Source organism: Loxodonta africana, chromosome 7 (assembly GCF_030014295.1).
Source record: "Loxodonta africana isolate mLoxAfr1 chromosome 7, mLoxAfr1.hap2, whole genome shotgun sequence".
In the NCBI taxonomy this organism is placed as follows: Eukaryota; Metazoa; Chordata; class Mammalia; order Proboscidea; family Elephantidae; genus Loxodonta; species Loxodonta africana.
Window position 1 is genome coordinate 7,764,206 of NC_087348.1, and position 23,886 is coordinate 7,788,091.

The 23,886-nt window shown below is 40.6% G+C and overlaps 1 protein-coding gene and 1 non-coding gene across 8 annotated transcripts in view; both read right to left on the minus strand.

The window, feature by feature from the left end:
- Positions 1 to 23,886, minus strand: part of KDM2A (lysine demethylase 2A) — a 119,701-nt gene that overhangs the window by 90,352 nt on the left and 5,463 nt on the right. For 2 of the 7 annotated variants that reach the window (XM_064287719.1, XM_064287716.1), the window contains exon 2: positions 23,290 to 23,398. The exons of the other annotated variants lie outside the window; for them this stretch is intronic. In XM_064287719.1, the coding sequence (XP_064143789.1) occupies positions 23,290 to 23,295 (6 nt within the window). In that variant the 5' untranslated portion in view covers positions 23,296 to 23,398. The remainder of the gene's footprint in view (positions 1 to 23,289; positions 23,399 to 23,886) is intronic. 7 annotated transcript variants of the gene reach the window in all.
- On the minus strand, positions 2,264 to 2,370 carry LOC111753211 (U6 spliceosomal RNA). The gene has a single exon (XR_002788098.1). It is a non-coding gene; the product is annotated as a U6 spliceosomal RNA (small nuclear RNA).

The window sequence follows — 23,886 nt, forward strand, 5'->3', positions numbered from 1 at the left end:
GGGCCATGTCTTCTAAGGTCCCTCCAGTCTAGACCACTTAGCCTGGTCTTTTTACTAAATTTGAGTTCTGCACCCCACTTTCCTCCTGCTCCATCAGGGCAGTCATTGGTGGTAGCTAGACACCATCTAGTTCTTCCAGTCTCAGGCTGATGGAGTCTCTGGTTTATATGGCCCTTTCTGTCTCGGGCTCATATTTACCTTGTGTCTTTGGTGTTCCTCATTCTCCTTTGCTCCAGGTGGGTGGGGACCAATTGATGCATTTTAGATGGCCACTCACCAAAGTGGGGAGCAGAACACTTTCTTAATAAACTCTGTTATGCCAATTGACCTAGATATCCCCTGACACCATGGTCCCCAGACCTCCACCCCTGCTACTCTGCCCCTCCAAGTGTTTGGTTGTATTCAGGAAACTTCTTAGCTTTTGGTTTAGTCCAGTTGTGCTGACTTCTCCTGCACTGTGTGTTGTCCTTCCCTTCACCTAAGATAATTCTTTTCTACTATCTAGTTAGTGAACAACCCTCTCCTCCCTCCCCACCCTCGTAACCATCAAAGAATGTTTTCTTCTGTGTTTAAACCTTTTCTTGAGTTCTTATAATAGTGGTCTTACACAGTGTTTTTCCTTTTGGGACTGACTAGTTTCACTCAGTATAATGCCTTCCAGATTCATCGCTGTTACGAGAGATGTTTCGTGGATTAATCACTTTTCTTTATCGTCACTTAATATTCCATTGTGTGAATATACCATAATTTGTTTACCTGTTCATCCGTTGATGGACATTTAGGTTGTTTCCATCTTTTTGCCATTGTGAACAGTGCTGCAGTGAACATGGGTGTGCATATGTCTATCCGTGTGAGGGCTCTTATTTCTCTAGGATATATTCCAAGGAGTGGGATTGCTGGATTGTATAGTACTTCTATTTCTAGCTTTTTAAGGAAGTGTCAAATTGATTTCCAAAGTGGTTATACCATTTTACATTTCCAGCAGTGTATAGGTCTCTCCATAGCCTCTCCAACACTTATTATTTTGTGTTTGGTATATTCACGCTAGCCTTGTCGGGGTGAGATGGTATTTCATTGTAGTTTTGATTTGCATTTCTCCAATGGCTAATGATTGAGAGCGTTTCTTCACGTAAATAAAGAATGTTAGCCACCTGAATGTCTTCTTTGGTGAGGTGCCTGTTCATATCCTTTGCCCATTTTTTAGTTGGGTTGTCTTTTTGCTGTTGAGGTTTTGCAGTATCTTGTGTATTTTAGAGATTAGACCCTGATCTGATTTGTCGTAGCCAAAATTTTTTTCCCAGTCTGTAGGTACTTTTTTTACTCTTTTGGTGAGGTCTTTGGATAAGCGTAAGTGTTTGATTTTTAAGAGCTCCCAGTTATCTAGTGTCTCTTCTGGTGTTTGTGTATTGTTAGTTATGGTTTGTATTCTGTTTATGCCATGTATTAGGGCTCCTAGTGTTGTCCCTATTTTTTCTTCCATGATCTTTATCATTTTAGGTTTTATATTTAAGTCTTTGATCCATTTTTAGTTTTTGTGTATGGTGTGAAGTATGGATCTTTTTTTTTTTTTTTAATTGTACTTCAGATGAAGGTTTACAGAACTAGTTTCTCACCAAACAGTTAGTATACACATTGTTGTATGATATTGGTTAACCACCCCACAACATGTCAACACTCTTTCTCAACCCTGGGTTCCCTATTACCAGCTTTCCTGTTCCCTCCTGCCTTCCCATCCCTGCCCCAGGGCTGGTGTGCCCCGTTAGTCTTGTTTTGTTCCATGGGCCTGTTCAATCTTCAGCTGAAGGGTAAACTTTAGGAGTGGCCTCATCACTGAGCTGAAAGGGTGTCTGGGAGCCATATTCTCAGTCTCTGTCAGGAAACAAATCTGGTCTTTCTTTTTGAGTTAGAATTTTGTTCTACATTTTTCTCCAGCTTTGTTCAGGACCCTCTATTGTGATCCCTGTCAGAGCAGTCAGTGGTGGTAGCCAGGCTCAGTTTGGTAGAGGCCATGGTAGATGTGGTCCATTAGTCCTTTGGACTCATCTTTCCCTTGTGTCTTTAGTTTTCTTCATTATTCCTTGCTCTCGAAGGGATGGGACCAATGGAGTATCCTAGACAGCCACTCACAGGTTTTTAAGACCCTAGACACAGAATGTAGAACATTTTCTTTATGAACTATGCTATACCAATTGAGCTAGATGATCCCCGAGACCATGGTCCCTACAGCTGAGGTATGGGTCTTGTTTCATTTTTTTGCGTTTGGAAAAATATGGAATGCTTCATGAATTTGCATGTCATCGTCACACACAGGCCATTATAATCTTCACTGTATCATTCCAATTTTAGTACATGTGCTGCCGAAGCGAGCACCAACCAACTCTTTTTGGTACAGTGACTCTGTATATTCTTTCCACCTTCTTTTGATGCTCCCTGCATCGTTCACTGTTTTCCTCATAGAATTCTTCAGTATTGCTACTCGAGGCTTGAATTTTTTCTTCAGTTCTTTCAGTCTGAGAAATGTCGAGCGTTTTCTATCTCCAGGTCTTTGCACATGTCATTACAATACTTTACTCTGTCTTCTCGAGCCACCCTTTGAAATCTTCTGCTCAGCTCTTTTACTTCATCATTCTTCCATTCACTTTAGCTACTTAACGTTCAAGAGCAAGTGTCAGAGTCTCTTCTGACATCCATTTTCATCTTTCCCATCTTTTTTTTTTATAATTTTTATTGTCCTTTAAGTGAAAGTTTACAGATCAAGTCAGTCTCTCACACAAAAACTGACATACACCTTGCTACATACTCCCAGTTACTCTCCCCCTAACGAGACAGCCCGCTCTCTCCCTCCACTCTCTTTTTTCGTGTCCATTTCGCCAGTTTCTAACCCCCTCTACCTGCTCATCTCCCCTCCAGGCAGGAGATGCCAACATAGTCTCAAGTGTCCACCTGAGCCAAGAAGCTCACTCCTCACTTGCATCCCCCTCCAACCCATTGTCCAGTCCAATCCACGTCTGAAGAGTTGGCTTCGGGAATGGTTCCTGTCCTGGGCCAACAGAAGGTCTGGGGGCCATGACCACTGGGGGCCTTCTAGTCTCAGTCAGACCATTAAGTCTGGTCTTTTTATGAGAATTTGGGGGTCTTCCTTGTCTTTTTAATGACCTTTTTCTTTCTTCATGTATGGTGTCCTTGATGTCATTCCACAACTCGTCTGATTTTCAGTTATTAGTGTTCAATGCATCAAATCTTTTCTTGAGATGGTCTCTAAATTCAGGTGGGGTATACTCAAGATTGTATTTTGGCTTGCATGGCTTTGTTCTAATTTTCTTCATCTTCAACTTGAACTTGCATATGAGCAATCCACGGTCTGTTCCGTAGTCGGCCCCTGGCCTTGTCGTAACTGATGATATTGAGCTTTTCCACTGTCTCTTCCCACAGATGTAGTTGATTGATTCCTGTGTATTGCATCTGGTGAGGTCCATGTGTACAGTAGCCATTTACGTTGTTGAAAAAAAGTGTTTCTAATAAATAAGTTATTGGTCTTGCAAAATTCTGTAACACCATCTCTTGCGTTGTTTCTATCACCAAGGCTGTATTTTCCAACTACCGATCCTTCTTCGTTTCCAGCGTTCACATTCCAATCACCAGTAATTATCAACGCATCTGGATTGCATGTTTGATCAATTTTAGACCACCTAAGTTGGTAAAAATCTTGAATTACTTCATGTTTGGCATTAGTTGTTGGTGTGTAAATTTTTAATAATAGTTGTATTAACTGGTCTTCCTTGTAGGTGTATAGATATTATTCTATCACTTACAGTGTTAAACTTCAGGATAGATCTTGAAATGTTCTTTTGATAATGAATGTGATGCCATTCCTCTTCAATTTTTTGTTCCCAGCATAGTAGGCCATATGATTGCCCGATTCAAAATGGTCAAAGCCAGTCAATTTCAGTTCACTAATGCCTAGGATATCGATGTTTATACATCCCATTTCATTTGTGACAACTTCCAATTTTCTTAAATTCATACGTCATACATGCCACATTCCGATTATTAATGGATGTTTACAGCTGTTTCTTCTCATTTTGAGTCATGCCACCTCAGCAAACAAAGGTCCCAAAAGCTTTACTTCATGCATGTCACTAAGGTTGACCCTACTTTGAGGAGGCAGATCTTTCCCAGCAGCATTTTGAGTGCCTTCCAATACTATACCAGACGATGTTCTGCTGCTATTCATAAGGTTTTCACTAGCCAATTTTTTTTTATAACAGCCAAAAACTGAACAAAACCCAAATGTCCATTAAAAGGAGAACAGATAAACAAATTGTGGTATATACACACCATGGAACGCATTCAGCAATAAAAGGAACAAGCTGTGGAAACACATGGACAAGCCTCAAAATATAATGTTAAGTGAAAGACCACCAAAGCAGAGCACACACTGTGTAATTCAAATACATGCAAATAAAACAGGCAAACTTATTCCCGGTGATAAGTCAGATATGCGGATGGAAGGAGACACTAACTGCAGGGGGTCCAAGGGAGCTCTCTGTGGGGATGGAAATGTTCTCTATCTAAATATTTTTTTGAATGGAGACTACATTGTCAAAACTCACCAAATTGAACAAGTAAGATCTGTGTGTTATTATTGTATGTTGCCTATAACTCAGTTAAAAAAAAAAAAAAGATACCATGAGTATGCCATCAGCAAAATCCAGAAAGTGGGAAATTCTTCAGAACGAATGACAAGAAGATAGTTTCCACAAGAAAAGAAAAAGAGGGGGCCTACAGATTAAGATAGACATCATACACACATCAACCAAACACAGTGTGTGGATGTGGGGATGGACCTTCTACATCTCGTGATTAACCACTTAAAAAAAGGAAACAATTGGGAAAATTTGAACAATAAAGATATTAAGAAGGTATTCACTGTTTTACTTTGACAATAGTAACGCAGTTATGCTTTTAAAAAGTCTTTATATTACAGAGCAACATGGATGAATCTCACGATGTTGAGTAAAAGACACCAGACACAAAAGAATATACACTGCATTATTCCACTTTTTTAAAAGTTCAAAATCAGGTAAAACTAAACTACAGTGTTAGAGGTCTACGCTAGGAAGGAAAAAGGAACTATGATTGGGTGCAGCACGAGGAAGTTTGCTGGCAATCTCAAATCTTAACTGAGTGGTGGTCACATTCGTATTCGCTTTGTGATATTTGCTGAACTATAAATTTACGTTCTACGCTCTTTTCCTTATATGTTATACTTTACAAAAATAAATTTTACTGAAAACTTAAGATGTATAATTGAAGTATTTATGAATGAAAAAAAAACTATGTGGGATTTAACTCAAAATAACGGAGAGGGAGTGGGAGAAATAGATGAAAGATGTCCACGTGTTGATAAATGAAGCTGGTGATGGGTATATCGGGTTCATTACACTATTCTGTTTATTTTGTATATGTTTAAATTTTTTCATAAGAAAAGTTTTTTTTTTAATGTACATAACCTTAATCAGAAACACAGAAAAAAAACAAATACACAATTGAGCTCACTGCATTTTTATTATGGCCCCAAAAAGTGGATATACGTTAATGCTCAATAACAGAGAAGTGGGTAAGTAAGCTATAGAAAATCACAGCACAACCATTAAAAATTACTTTTAGAAGAGTTTTTAATGACATGGAAAATGCTGATGATAGATTTGGTAAGCAAGATATAAAATTATATCAAGCATAACCTCAGCTACATAAAAAAAACCCAGTGCATATATAGAAAAAAAAAAAATGAAGAAAATATGCTAAAATAGTAGTGACGGTTAAATATGGGATTAAAAAAAAAAAGTTAAAATTTGGGATTATGAGTGACTTATTTTCTTGGACTTTGTTATATTTTTCACAATCAGCACATACAACTTGTATCGCTGGGGATCATTTAAGGTTCTTCCTCATTCACTACCCAAAATACGGATTCTATCAAAGTTGGGAGAAAGGAAAATCACTAATAAACTGTAGAAGAGTGATTAATATTACATTCCAAAAGACTGATCAGTATTGAAAAAGGTAAATAAAACTACCCGTGAGAATATGCTACTTGAATTTTCCCCAAGTCCTCTGTATTATTCTTTTACTTGACTATAATTTCAATAGGAGTCTTTTTAATATCAAACCAATCCCAAAGTATAACTAGCCAATAAACTATTTTTAGAATCTAATGGCATATAAAGAAGGATTATTCCCAAAGGAAACTGAATACAGACTATTTCACACAAAAGCCAGTGCTCCTACTTTTAAAGTCCTGTGGCAACGAACCTATCAGATGCTTGTGAAATGAACAGACAGATTTTGCTTCAAATGGACATGTGTCAGCTTGTCATTCTATTCCCAATAGAGCTTTACAGGAGCCAGTGAATTGGATTAACATGGGTAGACATACATAAATCACTCAGATGATTGTTCTAATAAAACAAGATTGAGAAATTTCAGCCAATAGTTCTGCTTTCGGGATAGGTCTTAAAACTAAGTGTCTTACCAGTTAAAGGAGTATAGCCAGATGATTAGAAAACTCTCAAATCTATGAAAAATGAGAGAGAAGGTTGTTCTTATGTAGCAAAGACTGAGACGTCTAGAGGTGTGATGCCTTCCCACTTGACACTTGACTGCGGTGCTGGAAACTCCTACTCCGCTTTTACTTAGTTCCTTGGTTCATGGCTGGTAACTGAGAGCTCTCAAAGTTCCCACTTAAAAAAAACAAACCAAACCTGTTGCTGTTGATTTCGACTCATAATGACCCTATAGAACAGACCAGAACTGCCCCATAGTTTCCAAGGGGCGCCTGGTAGATTCGAACTGCTGACCTGGTCAGCAGCTGCAGCTTTTAGCCACTGTACCACCAGGGTTGGCACAAAAATCAACAGGGGCTTTCCTGAATGTGCTACTGTTATACTGGCCACAGGGATTTCATAAAGGGATATAACTTACTTAGAATTATAAAAACCTTTAATAAGGCTTCTCTATAGAATTTTTAAAATAAAGAATCTGAAAAAATTCTGCATCACATATGAAAAATGGCAACAAATAAAAAGGGACAAAAGTAAATAGATGTCTCAGGAAGTTGTATTCTGGCCAGTTTCTAATATTTTCATAAATGATTGAGAAGACAATATAGAGCCACATTCCAAACAGAGGGGGCGAAACTACAGAAAGAGCTCACAAAGCTAAGTGAATCAGCAGTACACGCCAACAAAACCTGCAAAGCTGGAACCTGCGTAAGGTGGAAATCTGTCACAGAAGGAAAGCTCTAATATTTTCTACCAAAATACGCAATAAAAAAGTGGTAAGACCATACCCTGTCAAAGGACGGAAAACTCGTGAGACCTGGAAAAACAAGGCGGTCTTGTTGAGTTCCGGCTCTCACGGGTTTTACTATATTAACTTTTGACTTGGGCAAGCATAAGGTAAAAGGCTTAGAGATAAATAAAGTAGCCTATCTGGCAAAAAGTCATCCAAATCAATGTTGACACCTCATGACGTGTGCCCAGAATCTCCAGCAGGGTTCTTAAAGATAGACTCAATACATAATTGGAGGATTAAATACGCTACTTGAGGCACAAAGGCTAATATAAACAAATCAAAAGCATCTTCTTAGCTTTGTATAAAACCATGGTATTCTTTCTCAACTAGTGGCACCGCTCACCAACCGGGAACTCAAGTCAGGAACACAGGAGTCATCCTCCTCTCCAAGGACACCTCCCAGGGTTCACCGAGTCCCAACGCCTGCTGACGCAGTCTCTCCTCCACCTCCATTCTTGTCGCCATGGCTTCAGTTACCACCTCTTTCTAAACTAAACTAGTACAATAAATTCTTATCTCATTTCCTGGTCTCTTTGAGTCTTCCTTCGCTAGTTTATCTTCCACAATACCTCCAAGGGAGATGGGAATATGATTAAGTCTCCACCATGTTTTTTTTTTTTTTATGTTTACAGTGCCTCCAGTGTCACCCCATGAGCTACTGGAAAAGTTTAATCAACTCATTATGACTCAGACTCTTCACATCTCAGATCCCCTCCAATTCTTATGTCAGAATAACACGGAGCTGCTGGCAATGCTGTTTTGACCTTGGGGTTTTCATACTTGTGTCTGGACATGCTGGTCCCTCTGCTGGGAATTTTCTCCCTAACTCCCTAATCTTCCAATATTTAACTTAACAGTTGTCTCCGCTTTGAAGACTTTCTTCACTCCTCAATCACTCCCTCCTTTTCCTTGCCTCTGTACTTTGTACCTACTAAATTTTACTTACCACCCAATAGCATAATTATTTGTTTATATGGTTTCTCTTATCAAACTATGAGGACAGGGTACAAGATATTTACTTTTGTATACTCAGCAATTCATTAAACACCAATGGTACACCCAACAAAGACTGCTGAATAAGTGAATAAGCAAAAGATCAAAAGGAACAAAGCTTCCGAATCTACAATAATTCTTGTAGTTTGATAATCCCACCAAGAAATCATTAATAGCTAGAAAAGGTTTGGAGAAAAGCAAAAATAATAAGAAAAAAGCAGCAGCAGCTTCTATATAAGGAAAGGCTAAAGAAAATAGGCTTCTAAAGATATGAGAGGTAAATGGAATAAACAAGATATTGTTTGCTAAATCCTAAATGCAGCATCACTGGATCTTAAATGTTTCTTATAGAACCTCTATTTCCAAATGGTTCCCTTTACTTGTTGCTGTTAGTTGCCGTCAAGTTAATCCTAACTCATAGCGACCCCATGTGTGCACAGTACAATTGCTCCATAGGGTTTTCAAGGCTGGGACCTTACAGAAGCAGACTGCAAGGCCTATCTTCTGAGGCACCTCTGGGTGGAATCGAACTGCCAACCTCTCGGGTAGTACTTGTGCTTAACCATTTGTACCACCTATGCGCAAAGTAAAGCTAACTTTACTTGACAAACATTAAATTTAAACTCAAGATGTTAAATCAAAACAACAATGGTGGAAGTGGATCACATATAAAGCATTTGGCAGAGTGCCAAGCACAGAACAAGCACTTGCTGTACGTTAACTGTTATTATGGCTTCCATCAACGAAGTGTACAACGCCCTCTACAGGAAGCAGACAAGTATCAACACTAATCAGCACTTTTCAGTCTGCAAAAACCACCGGTATGTCTCAGATAACAAAACACTGAGGCAACACCTATCGCTAAGAAAACTTACCTGTATGTTGTTGTTAGGTGCTGTTGAGTCGGCTCCGACTCATAGCGACCCTATGTACAACAGAACGAAACACTGCCTGGATCCCTAGTATAGGAGGTAATTAAGTATGTGTATCTTCTGCTGCAAAAAGCAACCTCCACTTTCTGATACTTCTTATTGTGCCATATCACTCATTCAAGTCTGCCTAACAAAGACCTGTACTTTACCTTTCCCTTCCCTTAACAGCTCATCACTGACACGTTTCCACTGATAGGAGAGAAAACCACATATATGTATATATGTAGCTACACACACACACACACACACACACACACAATTTTGCTTTGTGCAAGCAGCATTAAGAAGCAGTTTCCAAAAACTTCTGAATCTAATGCCTCTGATTCCAGGATACTTTGCCTATTATCAGAATTGGTTTAGAAAAAATGTCAGCAAATTCGATTGGTAGAAAAAACATATGAAGAAAAAGTTTTTAAAAAATAACTTTAAGTTATGCAGTTAGAGGGAACCCTGGAGGCATAGTCATTAAGTGCTACAGCTGCTAACCGAAACGTGAGCAGTTCGAATCTACCAGGCGCTCCTTGGAAACTCTATGGGGGCAGTTCTGCTCTGTCCTCTAGGGTTGCTACGAGTCGAAATCGACTCGACGGCAGTGAGTCTGGTTTGGTTTTTGACACAGGAAGAAATTAAGGTACTGACTCAAGTTTTTTTGTTTTGCTCAAACACAAAAATAGACAGACCACTAAAACCTGGAGGGTTTATTAAAACACAGATTGCTGGGTCCCACTCCCAGAGTTTCTGGTTCTGTAAGTCTGAGATTAGACCTGATTTCTAACAAGTTCACAGAGGATGCTGGTCAAGGGACCACACTGTGAGGAAAACTGGCTGAAGTTATTAGAACTGAGAAGGACTCTGCAGATGAATAAACTAAGACTTAGATAGCTAACCGAGGCTCCCTGATTACAAGTGGAAGTTTCTTTATATCATTAGGGTTCAGTTATTACATTCCATATATTTTATGTACGTTTCAAACCAAAACCAAATCCACTGCTGTCAATTCCACTCATAGTAACCCTGTAAGACAGAGTAGAACTGCCCCATAGGGTTTCCAAGGCTGTGATCTTTACGGGAGCAGACTGACACATCTTTCTTCCATGGAGTGGCTCGTGGGTGTGAACCAGTATACTTTCTGTTAGCAGCAAGCGCTTTAACCACTGTGCCACCAGGGCTCCTTATATATGTTTAGTAAGTATGTAACACATTTTTGTTCAACTTCACACTTGAATAAGACACGATTCTTGCCTTAAAGAAGTTTACTCTAGCTGGGTGAAAAGAGACTTGTGGTTAACTACGATATGATAGAACTTGACTAGTCCTACAACAGAAATACATGTAGGTGCCTTAGGAATGTAACTGAGGAAAGCTCAAGTGAAGGACACCTTTTGGGGACTGTGGAGGATAATCAGGAGTTTACCAAGAAGACAGAATGGGGTGGGAGGGACAGCATTTTAGATACGGACTTACACAGAAAAAAAAAAAATCCATTAAGCACTTACTACGGACCAGGCTGTAGACCAGGCTGTAGGAGAAAGATGTGGTGGTCTGTTTCCATAAAATTTATGGAAATCCTCTGGGGAAGTTCTACTCTGTCCTACAGGGACCCTATGAGTTGGAATCGACTCAATGGCAGTGCGTTTTGGTTTGATGGACCACGTATAGGACCAGGCAGTGTTTTATTCTATTATACACAAGGAGGCCATGGGTCAGAGCCACTCAACAGCAACTGACAGCACCACGGACCAGGCAGGAATCTCTGGGTGCTGCAAACGGTTAACACCTTCTGTTGCTAGTCAAAAGGTTAGACGTGTGAGTCTACCTAGGAGTACCTAGAAAAAAAGGCGCAGTGATCTACTTCCAAATAATTGGCCACTGAAACCCCTATGGAGCACAGTTCTACTCTGACACACAGAGGCTCGCCATGAGTTGGAATCGACTCAGCAGCAACTGGTTTCTGGACCAGGCACTGTACCAGGTAAGTATAAAAATGCAGTTTGGCTAAGTGCGATGCTTAAGAGGTATTCTGTGCCACAACAGGAAGATCTGACCTAGTCAAAGAAACGCTCCTTGGAGAAAGGGGCTGAGCTGAAAAACGGTACCTGGGCATCCCACACGGAATGTTCAAATGTCCTTCACAGAAGCTGTAGACCCTTTGCACATACTATTGCTGTTAATCGGACATTCTCATCTTCTTCGAAGTTGTTGTTATAGCTAGAAAAACTATGTTTAAAAAAAAAAAAGGAGGAATCTCGGCAGCCCAGCGCTTAACTGCAGGACAAAAGGACTGTCAGTTGCCTTGTGGTGCCTGAGAACGCTCCTGCATGTCATCCCAGGACCCCACTGCCCAGTGTCACGGAACCGGGAGAAGCCAAACTAATTATGAAAGTAGGCTGGTGAGCACAGTGCAAGACCAAGGGTAAGTAGATCATCTCACGGGACATAAACTGGCCCTCCTTTCTCTAACGACCGGAAAAAGTGGGGCAAATTCTTGGCTCCCATTCTCTCTGACTGTTCTGACTACCTTTCTGATAGTTATATTACTTTCAGCACTCAACCACAGAACGGAGCAAGTTAATTTTAGTACATTCTACTTTGTCTTTGTGAAATCGTCCATTCAGTTAACCAACCAGCAATATTAGTGTCTCAATGACGTGAACAGTACTATGCCCTCTATGTGCCACGAAAGAGTCATGCCTTGCCCTCAAAGAGCACATAATCTAGACAGGATTAAATTTTCTATCCTGTATCCAATTAGATACCATGAGAGGTGGGAGAAAAATTATGATTCAGAAGAGAGGTTTCCATCAGTACATGGAATTAGGAAAACAATACTACAAATGAGAATGAAAACCAGGACACAGACAGAGAAACAGGCTATCACGGGCGTGTAGGGGAGAAAAAGAGTAGCTTGGTTTACTGGGACACAGGGTCAGAGCAGGAAATAAGGCTGTAGAAGACAATCAGGGCCTGAATATCAGGCTAAGGAGTTTGTATCTACAATGGCAAAACCATTAAAGTCAACCAAGCACTTATAAACTATTTCCAAAAGGTGAATTTTATTTTCATTAGTCCACAGAAGAAAAATTAAAACTCACTGAGGCTAAGCAACTTGCCCAAGATTACACAACTTATACGATAAAATTCAAAGCCAGTTCTCAGAAACCAAAGGCCAGTGTTTGTCCCACGCTATCCCTGACTCTACAGAGTGGGAAAGTCACAGAGGAAGGGAATATGATCAGAATTTCGAAGCACAACATAAGGCATAATGAAGCGATACCTGAAAATACAATCTAATTATTTCACTCAGCATGTTTTCAAGGTTCATCCACTTTGTGGCATGCATCAGGACTTCGTTTCTATTTATGGCTGAGTAGTACTCCATTTTATGTATGGACCATGTTGTGTTTACCCGTTCATCTATTGATGGACACTGGGGTTATTTTCACTTTTTGTGAAAAGGGCTACAACGAACATTGGTATACAGGTTTCTGTTTGCATTTCTGCCTTCACTTCTGGGTATATACCCTGGGATTGCAGTTCCTGGGCCATATGGTAGTTCTTTTGTGTGTGTGCTTTAGGTAAAAAGTTCACAGAGCAAATTCGTTTCACATCAAACAGTTAATACATACATACACACACACACAAACACAAAAGACAAACTAAGAAAAAGGCAATTTTAAGAGATCTAACTAAGGGTGAGAACTAGGAGTTACAATGGGAACGATGAGGAAATGAATATTAGAAATCTAGCAGGTCTTAGCAACTGATTAAATACGAGAGATAATAGAGAGAAAGGAGTAATAATTGATAATGCCATTAACAAATAATGCAGTGGTCTCTCCCATCTTAAAACAGAAAAAAAACAACCACCCTTCTCTGGATTACAAAGGAGTTCCGTTCCTACATCTGTCTTTAAGTCTAATTTGTACATAACTCAGAACAGTTGGGTACAGTTCATATCTCATGTCAGTCAGTCAAATGTCTTAGTATGCAGGATACGGCATAGCTTTCTATGCATAAAAAAAAAAAAGAAACACTTCCCAATGCACGAAAATATCTCTAACATAATAATAATAATGTTTTGATGCATGTAGCAAAGTAGCACCTGTTTTTTATTACGAACCATTGTATGTACCTCAAATTTCTAATATAATAGGCTTTATGGGGTTTTTTTTGTTTTTGTTTTTGTTTTTATGGGGGTTGGCTGGTAACTATGGGTTGTGCCTAAGTCAGACACTCGTAACCTGGCAACTGCCTGTACAAACTGGTGGCAGACAGCCCTGGGTTCAATACCCAACTTTTCCAGTTACTACCTGATCTTGGGCAAGTTATGTAGTCACTTCTTGTCTCATTTTCCTCATCTATAAAATAGAGATAATAAATGCACCTACTTCATAGGGTTCTTCATAGGGTTATGAGCATTAAATGAGTAAAAGACAAACGCTTAGAACAGTGCTTGATACACTGTAAAACCAGTTCCTGTCAAGCTGATTCCAACTTACAGTAATCCCATGTATGTCAGAGCAGAACTGCGTTCCGAATGGTTTTCGATGGCTGATTTTTTGGACATAGATCACCAAGCCCTTCTCTCAGAGCACCTCTGGGGCAAGCACCTTAACTGTCTGCACCGCAGGGACTTCAGTAAGTGCTACACAGTCCCACTTTCCTGGTTTTGCTCCTACCTCGCCGGCCCCTCCTTCCCACTCCCCTTTGCAGACCACCCATATCCACCCAATGTCAATTACCACATATGCTACTGAGACCCAGCTGTATGCCAACAGGCTCTTCCTAAGGTCCAGAATCATACCTAGTTACCTACTCAATAGTTCTCCTGGGATGTCTCACAGGTGCCTCACATTCAACCTGTCCAAACTTTCCCAAAACTGAACTTAATCTCCTCTACTCAATCCTCAAATCTGCTTGTCCTTCAATGAGCCCTATCTCAAGAAAAGGACTGAACCACACCTACTCACTTAAGAAAAACTTGGGAGTCACACACGTTTATATGTATCTCCTGTATGCTCACCTTCCGCACATGCAATGAACCAAAGTCCTACGATTCTATTTCTTGAATATTTCTCAAATCTCTTCTCTTATTCCACTGTCAGCATCCTTGCCATGACACCATCATATCCTACTCAAACCACTGAGTAGCCTCCTAACTGGTCTCTCCAGATCTATTCTTGTCTTCTCCCTGATCCTTTCTCTATACTGCAGCCACTGGTATTATTAGTCCAATCACATCACTCTTCTGCTGAAGTCAATAGCTTCCCATGTTTTCCGGGTAAAGCCCTACTTGGCCTGACTCGACTACCCCATCAAGATTTTAACTCTCCCTCCCACTCATTGTGTAGTTACACTGGCCTTTTGGTTTTTTGTGTGGGTAGTTGGCTGGCTCCTCAAATATGTCAAATTCCTTCCAACCTGAGGGTCTTTCCATATGCTAATCACTGTCTGAAAAACTCAGACCCTCCCCTGCCTGGTTACCTCCTACTCTCTCAGGTTTCAGCTTTAAAGGCTTCTCAGAAAAAGTGTTCCCTGATGCTTCCTCCCACTCCCAAAGCCTAGATTAGCTCACCCTATCATACACTCTCTTTGCATCCTGTATTCTTCTTTGAGGCCCTTTGTGTAACGATAGTTGACATCACCAGTCTAAGTATTCAAGGACTGGCTCCTCCACCAGATTGTAAACTCCATGACAGATGGACCTCACTGATCTTGTTCATCATCGTTATCACCAAGAGCCTTGCCTGGTGTCTGATGCACGGCTAAGCACCTCATAATGCCTTCTCATTCCTAACTCAGGGCTTTGCGTTAGCTGATGTCTCTTCCTAGAGCTTTCTCTTGACAAAACCTGTTCCCTTGAGCCTTGAACTTCATGTGACTGGCTCCCTATCACTCAGGTCTCAGTATAAACACTGTCTTCTCAGGGAGGCTTTCACTGAGCACCCAATCTCAAGGAGTGATCCCCTCCTTATAAATATCTCATCACCCTCCTAATATCTTCCAAGCATCCTGCACTATCTGAAACCACATTATTTGAAAGTTCTGAAAAAGTAAGGCTCAAGTAAAGTGCCTGGCATTGAGTAAGCCATCAACAAGTAACCTAAGTGAATGATTCTCCTGAATGAAGGATTATCAGATGGATCCCGGCTGAAAGCACAGGACACCAGAAGGATGTTCCCTTGTGTCTTCTTGACTACGCAAAGGCATTCGACTATATGGATCCTAACAAACTATGGATAACATTGCGAAGAATGGGAATTCCAGAACACTTAACTTTGCTCATGCGGAACCTCTACATAGATCAAGAGGCAGTAGTTTGAACAGAACAAGGGGATACTGCGTGGTTTAAAGTCAGGAAAGGTGTGCGTCAGGGTTGTATCCTTTGGCCATACTTAGTTGAATCTGTATGCTGAGCAAATAATCCGAGAAGTTGGGCTGTACGAAGAAGAACAGTGCGTCAGGACTGGAGGAAGACTCTAACAACCTGCGATATGCAGATGACACAGGCTTGTTTGCTGAAAGTGAAGAGGACTTGAAGCACTTACTGATGAAGATCAAAGACTACAGCATTCAGGATGGATTACACCTCAATATAAAGAAAACAAAAATCCTAACCACTGGACAATAAGCAACATCATGGTAAGAGGAGAAAAGACTGAAGTTGTCAAGGATTTCATTTTACTTGGGTCTCCCACCGATGCCCATGGAAGCAGCAGTCACAACCTTGACGCCCACCTTTCTATGCCTTTGCATAGTCAATAGAACACGATAAACATCTTTCTGGTATTCTCTTTCAGCCAGGATCCATCTGACATCAGCCACGGTATCTCTAGTTCCACGTTCTCTTCTGAATCCGGCTTGAATTTCTGGTCGTTCCCTGTTGATATACTGCTGCAACTGCTTTTGAATGATCTTCAGCAAAATTTTACTTGCATCTGACATTAATGATATTGTTCAATAATTTCCACATTCAGTTGGATCACTTTTCTTTGAAATAGGCATAAATATGGATCTCTTCCAGGGTTGGCCAGGTAGCTATCTTCCAAATTTCCTGGCATAGATGAGTGAGCAGTTCTAGCACTCCATCCATTTGTTGAAACATCTCAATTGGTATTCCATCAATTCTTTGAGCCTTCCTTTTCGCCAATGCCTTAAGCACAGCTTGGACCTCTTCCTTCAGTACCATCGGTTCCTGATCATATGCTACCTCCTGAAACGGCTGAACGTCGACCAATTCTTTTTGGTACAGTGACTCTATGCATCTTTTCTTCTTTTGATGCTTCCTGCGTTGTTTAGTATTTACTGCAGTTGTCCTTTATTCTTGCCTATCTATCAGTGTTCATTTACCTTGGTCATATTGTGCTGACTTCCCCCATATTGTAGAATGCCCTTCCCATCAACAAAATTAACACGCGTCTAAGTGACTCCTTCTCCTTCCCCCTACCATCCCTGATAATCGTGAAAGAAAGTTGCTTTCTGTGTATATACCTATTCTTAGCTTTTTTTTTTTTTTAACTGTACCTTAGATGAAGGTTTACAGAGCAAATTAGTTTCTCATTAAGCAATACACATATTGTTTTGTGACACTGGTTGCCAACCCCATGGCATGTCAACTCTCTCCCTTTCTCAGCCTTGGGTTCCCTGTTACCAGCTTTCCTGTCCCCTCGTGCCTTCTCGTCCTTGCTCCTGAGCTGGTGTGTCCATTTAATCTCGTTTTGTTTTGTAGGCCTCTCTAATCTTTTGGCTGAAGGGTGAACCTCAGGAGTGACTTTAGTACTGAGTTAAAAAGGTGTCCAGGGGCTATACTCTTGGGGTTTCTCCAGTCTCTGTCAGACCAGTAAGTCTGGTCTTTTTTTGTGAGTTAGAATTTTGTTCTGCATTTTTCTCCAGCTCTGTCCGGGACCCTCTATTGTGACCCCTGTCAGAGCAGTTGATGGTGGTAGCTGGGCACCATCTAGTTGTGCTGGACTCAGTCTGGTAAAGGCCTCGGTAGTTGTGGTCCATTAGACCTTTGGAACTAATATTTCCCTTGTGTCTTTGGTTTTCTTCATTCTCTCTTGCCCCAGGCGAGGTCGGGCCACTGGAGTACCTTAGATGGCCGCCTACTCTTGACTTTTTATAATAAAAGTGGTACCATGCAATATTTATCCTTTTGCGCTTGACTTACTTTACTCAGCATAATGTCCTCCAGATTCATCCATGTTCTGTTTCACAGACTTACCATTATTCTTTATCACTGCATAGTATTCCATTATATGTATATACCACAATTTATTTAACCATTCATTTACTGATACGCATTTAGGCTGTTTCCATTTTTTTGTTATTGTGAATAATGCTGCAATGCACATGAGTGTGTACGCTGCCTACTTTGAATCCTGGCTCTGTCCTTTCTTAGCCAGATAACTTTGTACAAATTACCTAACTGCCTCAGTTTTCAAGCCTGGAAAATAGGAATCATATAATCTACCTTAAAGGGCTGTTGAGAATTAGTTAATATAAGTGCTTGAAGCAATACCAAGCACATAGTATGTACTCGATTTACGTGTGCTATTATTATTATCCATCAGATTGGGCTTTTTTTCTAGTTTTAAATACGCAAGATGACGTTTCCTTTACTTCACCTACCCACCATATACGGTCACACTGGCTATGCACTGCACAACTCCAGGGGGATCTCTCACATATATGAATGGAACTGTGCAACATGGCAACACTGTCCGCAAGTTCTAGCAACCTTCAGAATTGTGTTAAGATGACCAAAAGACACAGGAGACACAAAAGTGCTTTGGAAAACGTACGTTGTTGTTAGCTGCCATTGAGCCAGCCCCTGACTCCTGGTGACCCATGCACAAGAGGAAGAAACAGTGCCAGTCCTATGTCACCCCATGATCAGCCATGTGGCCCACAGGATTTTTCATTGGCTGATTTTCAGAAGTAGGTTGCCAGTCCTTTTTCCTAGTCCATCTTAGTCCACGGAAGGCTGTTCGGCAGCAGGGCAACATGCAATCCTCCACTGACAGACAGGTGGCAGCTGTACAGGAGATGCACCGGCCAGCAATCCAACTCGCATCTCCCCTATGGAAGGAGAGAAGTCTACCACTGAACCACCACTGTCCCACATAAAACAAACAAAAACCCTAACCTGTTGCCATCAAGTCAATTCTAACTCATAGAGACCCTACAGGACAGAAGAGAACTCCCCCATAGGTTTTCCAAGAAGCAGCTGGTAGTTAGCAGCCAAGCTCTTAGCCACTGCATCCCCGTGTAAGTACTATAAAATGATTGATATATTTAAGAAGGTACATTTTCTTGAGGTCATTATCAGAGACAAGAGTGGACTGGAGAGATTACGGCCCTAACACAAGAGTTCTTAACCTCTGTACTCCATGGATGTAAAGAGATGGATTAAGTTTGGGGGCTACCTGAATTCATGCTTAGGGCCATATCCAGCTCATGAGGTAGCTCTCAGAAATGGTCACAGAGTATCTGGCTATATATAGTATTTTAATATTTACTCAAATCAACACTACAGCTTTTACCTCCTCACTTTTCCATCCTCCAAAGAGAATATCGAAAGGAAATTAGTTACTATAACTTAATTCATGATCTCAAGACAGCGAATTCTCACTTAGTTACCCAAATAACTTGATCTTAGGAGATGTTAAAAGGAATAATAAAGAAATCTGCAGTTGGGCTGAGAACTGCCATGACTATGAAGTTAGTTTTGTGAAAATTCAACAACAACCAAAACACAAAAAACCCACTTTATGCTCACTTTGGGCAAAGCCCTGGGAAACACAATCTGAGACTGCTTTTCAAATGTTCTGTGTTAGAGTTAAAACTCTAAGATGAACAGTAGAACAGGACAGAAACACAGACAGAAATCTATCTACTGAATATTTCCCTTTAAATCAAGGCTTTTCAACTTCAGCACTACTGACATTTTGGACAAGATAATTCTTTGTGGTAGAGAGCTGTCATGTACATTATAGGATGTTTCATCAGCATCCCTAGCCTCCACCCACTAAATACCAGTAGCACTCCCCTAGTCTGACAATCTAAAATGTCTCCAGATATTGCCAAATATTCCCTGGAGGGCAAAACTGCCCCCAGTTGAGAACCCCTGCTTTAAATGAATCTGCTAACATCTCCAACTATCCAAAACATTCACCCAAGTTCTCTCCTCCCCCTTTAAAAAAAATCTCTCCCTCTGATCTTCCTGGTAACCCAGATATAATCCCAGAGTCCACCTTAATCCTTCTTCGGTCTTTGCCTCCAAAATCTTCAGAAATCACTTAGTCCAATTCCCTCAATGACAGGTCAGTTAACACTAGAACTCAGGGCTCATGATCCCCAATCAAGCATTCTTTCCATCATGACATCCTACTCTGCAGTCGGTAACCAAGTTTTGTTAGTCCTTCACTGCCAATGAGTCCTGTTTTTATCCCTTCCTTTCCATTTCCACTACCTATTTTTTTTTTTTATACTGCAGAGTGGTGGCTCTCAAACTTTTAGATGCTATCAGAATCACCTGACTTGTTAAGATACAGACTGCAAGGCCTTAACCCCGGAGATTCTGATTTAGTAAGTTCGGGGTAGGGCCCCAGATTTTACATTTCTAACATGTTTCCAAATAATGCTGATGCTGCTGGTAAGGGGAGCACACTTTGAGAAGCGCTGCCCTAGAATTCAAGTATCTATTGCCTCAAACCAAAAAAGACCTTCAACGAGACGGGCTGACACAGTGGCTACAAGGGGCTCCAGCATAGCAATGACTGTGAGGACAGCGCAGGGCTGGGCGGTGTTTCATTCTGTTGTACACAGGGTCGGTACGAATGGAAACAGATTCCATGGCACCTAAGCAACAACATTGCCTCAAAAGTAATCTTACTTCGATACTCTTCAGACACCTTTCTGAAACTGCAGAAATGCTACTCTTAAAATACCACTTTGATTAAATTACTGTTCTATCCAAAACAAACTAGTTCTAATGGCTCTGTATTGTCCACACCTGGCTTTCGAAGTTGTTTAAAATCTGTTCCCAACATTATCAACAGTGTTTCCCCAAACAAATCTACTTTAGTTCTGCTAACCTACAATGTCCTCAGGATAGGCCTTAGAGGATTCCCACTCCACAGAAAGCTTACACTGTCTTTACCTCCTGGAAGGCCACCTTCTTCCTGCTCCTCTCTACCTATTAAAGGAGGCCTTCACCACCGAACTTGCCAAAACAACTTGTTTGATCCCTAATTTGCTATCTTTTATCTTCAGACTTTAAATTTTTACCAAGTACTCACACAGAAAACCCCCAAGAATCTACAATTTAAAACAGAAAGCAATGATATGAGTGACATGGGTAAATAAAAGGTCTGACATACAAACCATACAAATACTGTTGTTTTAATATATTAAGTGTAATAAATTCAAAGTTCACAAAAAAAAAGATCGTGCCAAATTTTTTAAACATACCAAACACCAGCTATCAAATATCTGTAGCTATCTCAGGAGTCCTGGTGGCGCAATGGTTAAGCTGCTAACTTGAAAGGCCGGCAGGTTGAACTACCAGTGGCTCTGTGGCAGAAAAGACCTGGCGGAGCTGCTCCCATAAAAATTATAGCCTAGGGAAACCTATGAAGCAGCTCTAGCCTGTGCTATAGGGTTGCTATTGAGTTGGAATCAACTCGAAGACACACAACAACAATCTCGTTTAGGATGTTAAGCGGACATCTGCTAAGGAAGAAATTTTAAAAGTAGCCTCAAAAAAAAAAAAAAGAAAGTACTCAGACTACAACTTGCTACAAAAGTAGTAGATATCATTTGTTTTCTGTATAAAATACACAAGAGACAGGGCGACATGAGAGAACAGACATGGGATTTGGGGTTAGGGTACCCGGGCTCAAGGTTGGTTTCCACTCTGCCACCTTTGTGACTTTGAACAAGTCACGGCCCCTCCTAGAGCCTCCATTCCATTATAAAAAATTTAAGGTTTCAAACTATACCACCTACCTCAGGGTTGTTTTGAGAATTAAATAAGGCAATGTATACAGAAGAGCCTAGCCTAGTTCATAATAAATGTTTACTAAATTTTAACCTTTGATGATGTGAAAATACAATGCAAAAATAAAATACTATCCATAAAAAAGATACACAGAGAAGATTAATGAAACCTGATTAAGGATGCCCATTTCCCAAGCAGAAAAGTATAAAAGGACATAAAATAGAGAATATACGCATTTGTTGTTGCTGTTGTTGTTAGGTGCCGTCGAGTCAGTTCCAACTCATAGCGACCCTATGTACAACAAAACGAAACACTGCCCAGTCCTGAGCCGTCCTTACAACTGTCGTTATGCTTGAGCTCACTGTCGCAACCACTGTGTCAATCTACCTCGTTGAGGGTCTTCCTCTTTTCCGCTGACCCTGTACTCTGCTAAGCATGATGTCCTTCTCCAGGGACTGATCCCTTCTGACAACATGTCCAAAGTGTGTAAGATGCAGTCTCACCAAACCTTGCCTCTAAGGAGCATTCTGGCTGTACTACTTCTAAGATGATTTGTTCGTTCTTCTGACAGTCCATGGTATATTCAATATTCTTCGCCAACACCACAGTTCAAAGGCATCAACTCTTCTCTGGTCTTCTATATTCACTGTCCAGCTTTCACATGCATATGATGCTACTGAAAATACCATGGCTTGGGTCAGGTGCACCTTAGTCTTCAGGGTGACATCTTTGCTCTTCAACACTTTAAAGAGGTCCTTTGCAGAAGATTTATCCAACGCAACGCGTCTTTTGATTTCTCGACTGCTGCTTCCATGGCCGTTGATCGTGGATCCAAGTAAAATGAAATCCTTGAAAACTTCGATCTTTTCTCCGTTTATCATGACGCTGCTCATTGGTCCAATTGTGAGGATTTTTGTTTTCTTTATGTTGAGGTGTAATCCATACTGAAGGCTGTGGTCTTTAATTTCATTAGTAAGTGCTTCAAGTCCTCTTCACTTTCAGCAAGCAAGGTTGTGTCATCTGCATAACACAGGTTGTTAATGAGTCTTCCTCCAACCCTGATGCCCCGTTCTTCTTCACATAGTCCAGCTTCTCGTATTATTTGCTCAGCATACAGATTGAATAGGTATGGTGAAAGAATACAACCCTGACGCACATGTTTCCTGACTTTAAACCAATCAGTATCCCCTTGTTCAGTCCAAACAACTGCCTCTTGACCTATGTAAAGGTTCCTCATGAGCACAATTACGTGTTCCGGAATTCCCATTCTTTGCAATGTTATCCACATATGCATAGAATACAGTAAATCTATTAATTCTCTGACTTAATGGCCAAAACCAAGCCCTGAGAATAACACAAACACCACCACTTGCAACTTCACAGTTTGAAGGTTGTCTAAAGGTCAGCCAAAACCCTGATATACAGGGCTGAGGACAGGGATTAGAAGTAGGAGAGCCTGAAATTCAGACTTAGCTTTTAAAAGTCAATGAGATATTTATTTGTTCTAATAGCCCAAGCACTGCAATTGTACTCATCTGGCAGGTGTGCTAAGCAGAAGTTTTGATTCATTATAGCTTAGACCTTTTGGTTTATATCCACTCTGCAAGACCCAATATCCAGATTTCCTGCTCATCCCTGTACACCAAACTGTCCTCCATATTAGGGCCCTAATCTTATATATATGACATAAGAAGTATATGTCAGGGCTTTCAACATTATCAACAAATACTTATTGTATTTGATACTTATTGAGCACTTTCTATGTGCCAGGCACTACTTCAAGCATCTAGTATACAACATAAAAGCAAACTGTCCCAACTATCATGGAGCTTACATTCTAGAGGAGATACACACACAAACAAACACAAGGTAGTGACTGGTGTTCAGCAAAATAAAACAGGAGAAAGTGACCGGGCTTAAATACAGTCCTCACTCTGAGTCCCCAAAATACAGCTTATTGTGGAAGAGCGACACAGAAGAATAAAAAATTGGCTCCCTCATTACCTGCATTTTGAATTGCCCGAAAATAGGCAACAAGTTTTTCCTACATCATCAGGAAGGAGGCCACAACAATCAGAACAGCGGACTCCTCCACCAACATAGAAGACCAAGTCTAAGGAAATAATTATAAATAAGCAAAGTGAACAAGTTAATATAGCCACCTATAATTTCTTCCTAGTTGCTAACAATATACTTTCACGCTAGGAGAAATAAAATGGCTCAAAATCAGGATTCCACATTGCCTAATTAATTTCCGGGCAGAAAGACCTGAGAGTGAGGTCCTTCCAAATGGGGCTGCTTATAAAAGGGATAACATGGTAACTGCTCAATCTGGGCAGACAGTTTCAAAGGAAACCTAAAGAAAGGTGGGACTATCACCAAGGCTTCAGTGTCACCAGTTCCTTGAAACAGATAAGTGATTTCACTATTTCAGAGAGCATCATACGTTAGGCTTATTCACAGAACTGAACGTCCGACAGTATAGCAACATCCTTCAGAAAATCTCTTAATCTCATCATCAAGATTGACAAGCAAACTGAATTCTCAAGTAAATCAACATCCCCCCCTTCAGGTAACACCACCAGGTTTAGGTAACTTTGA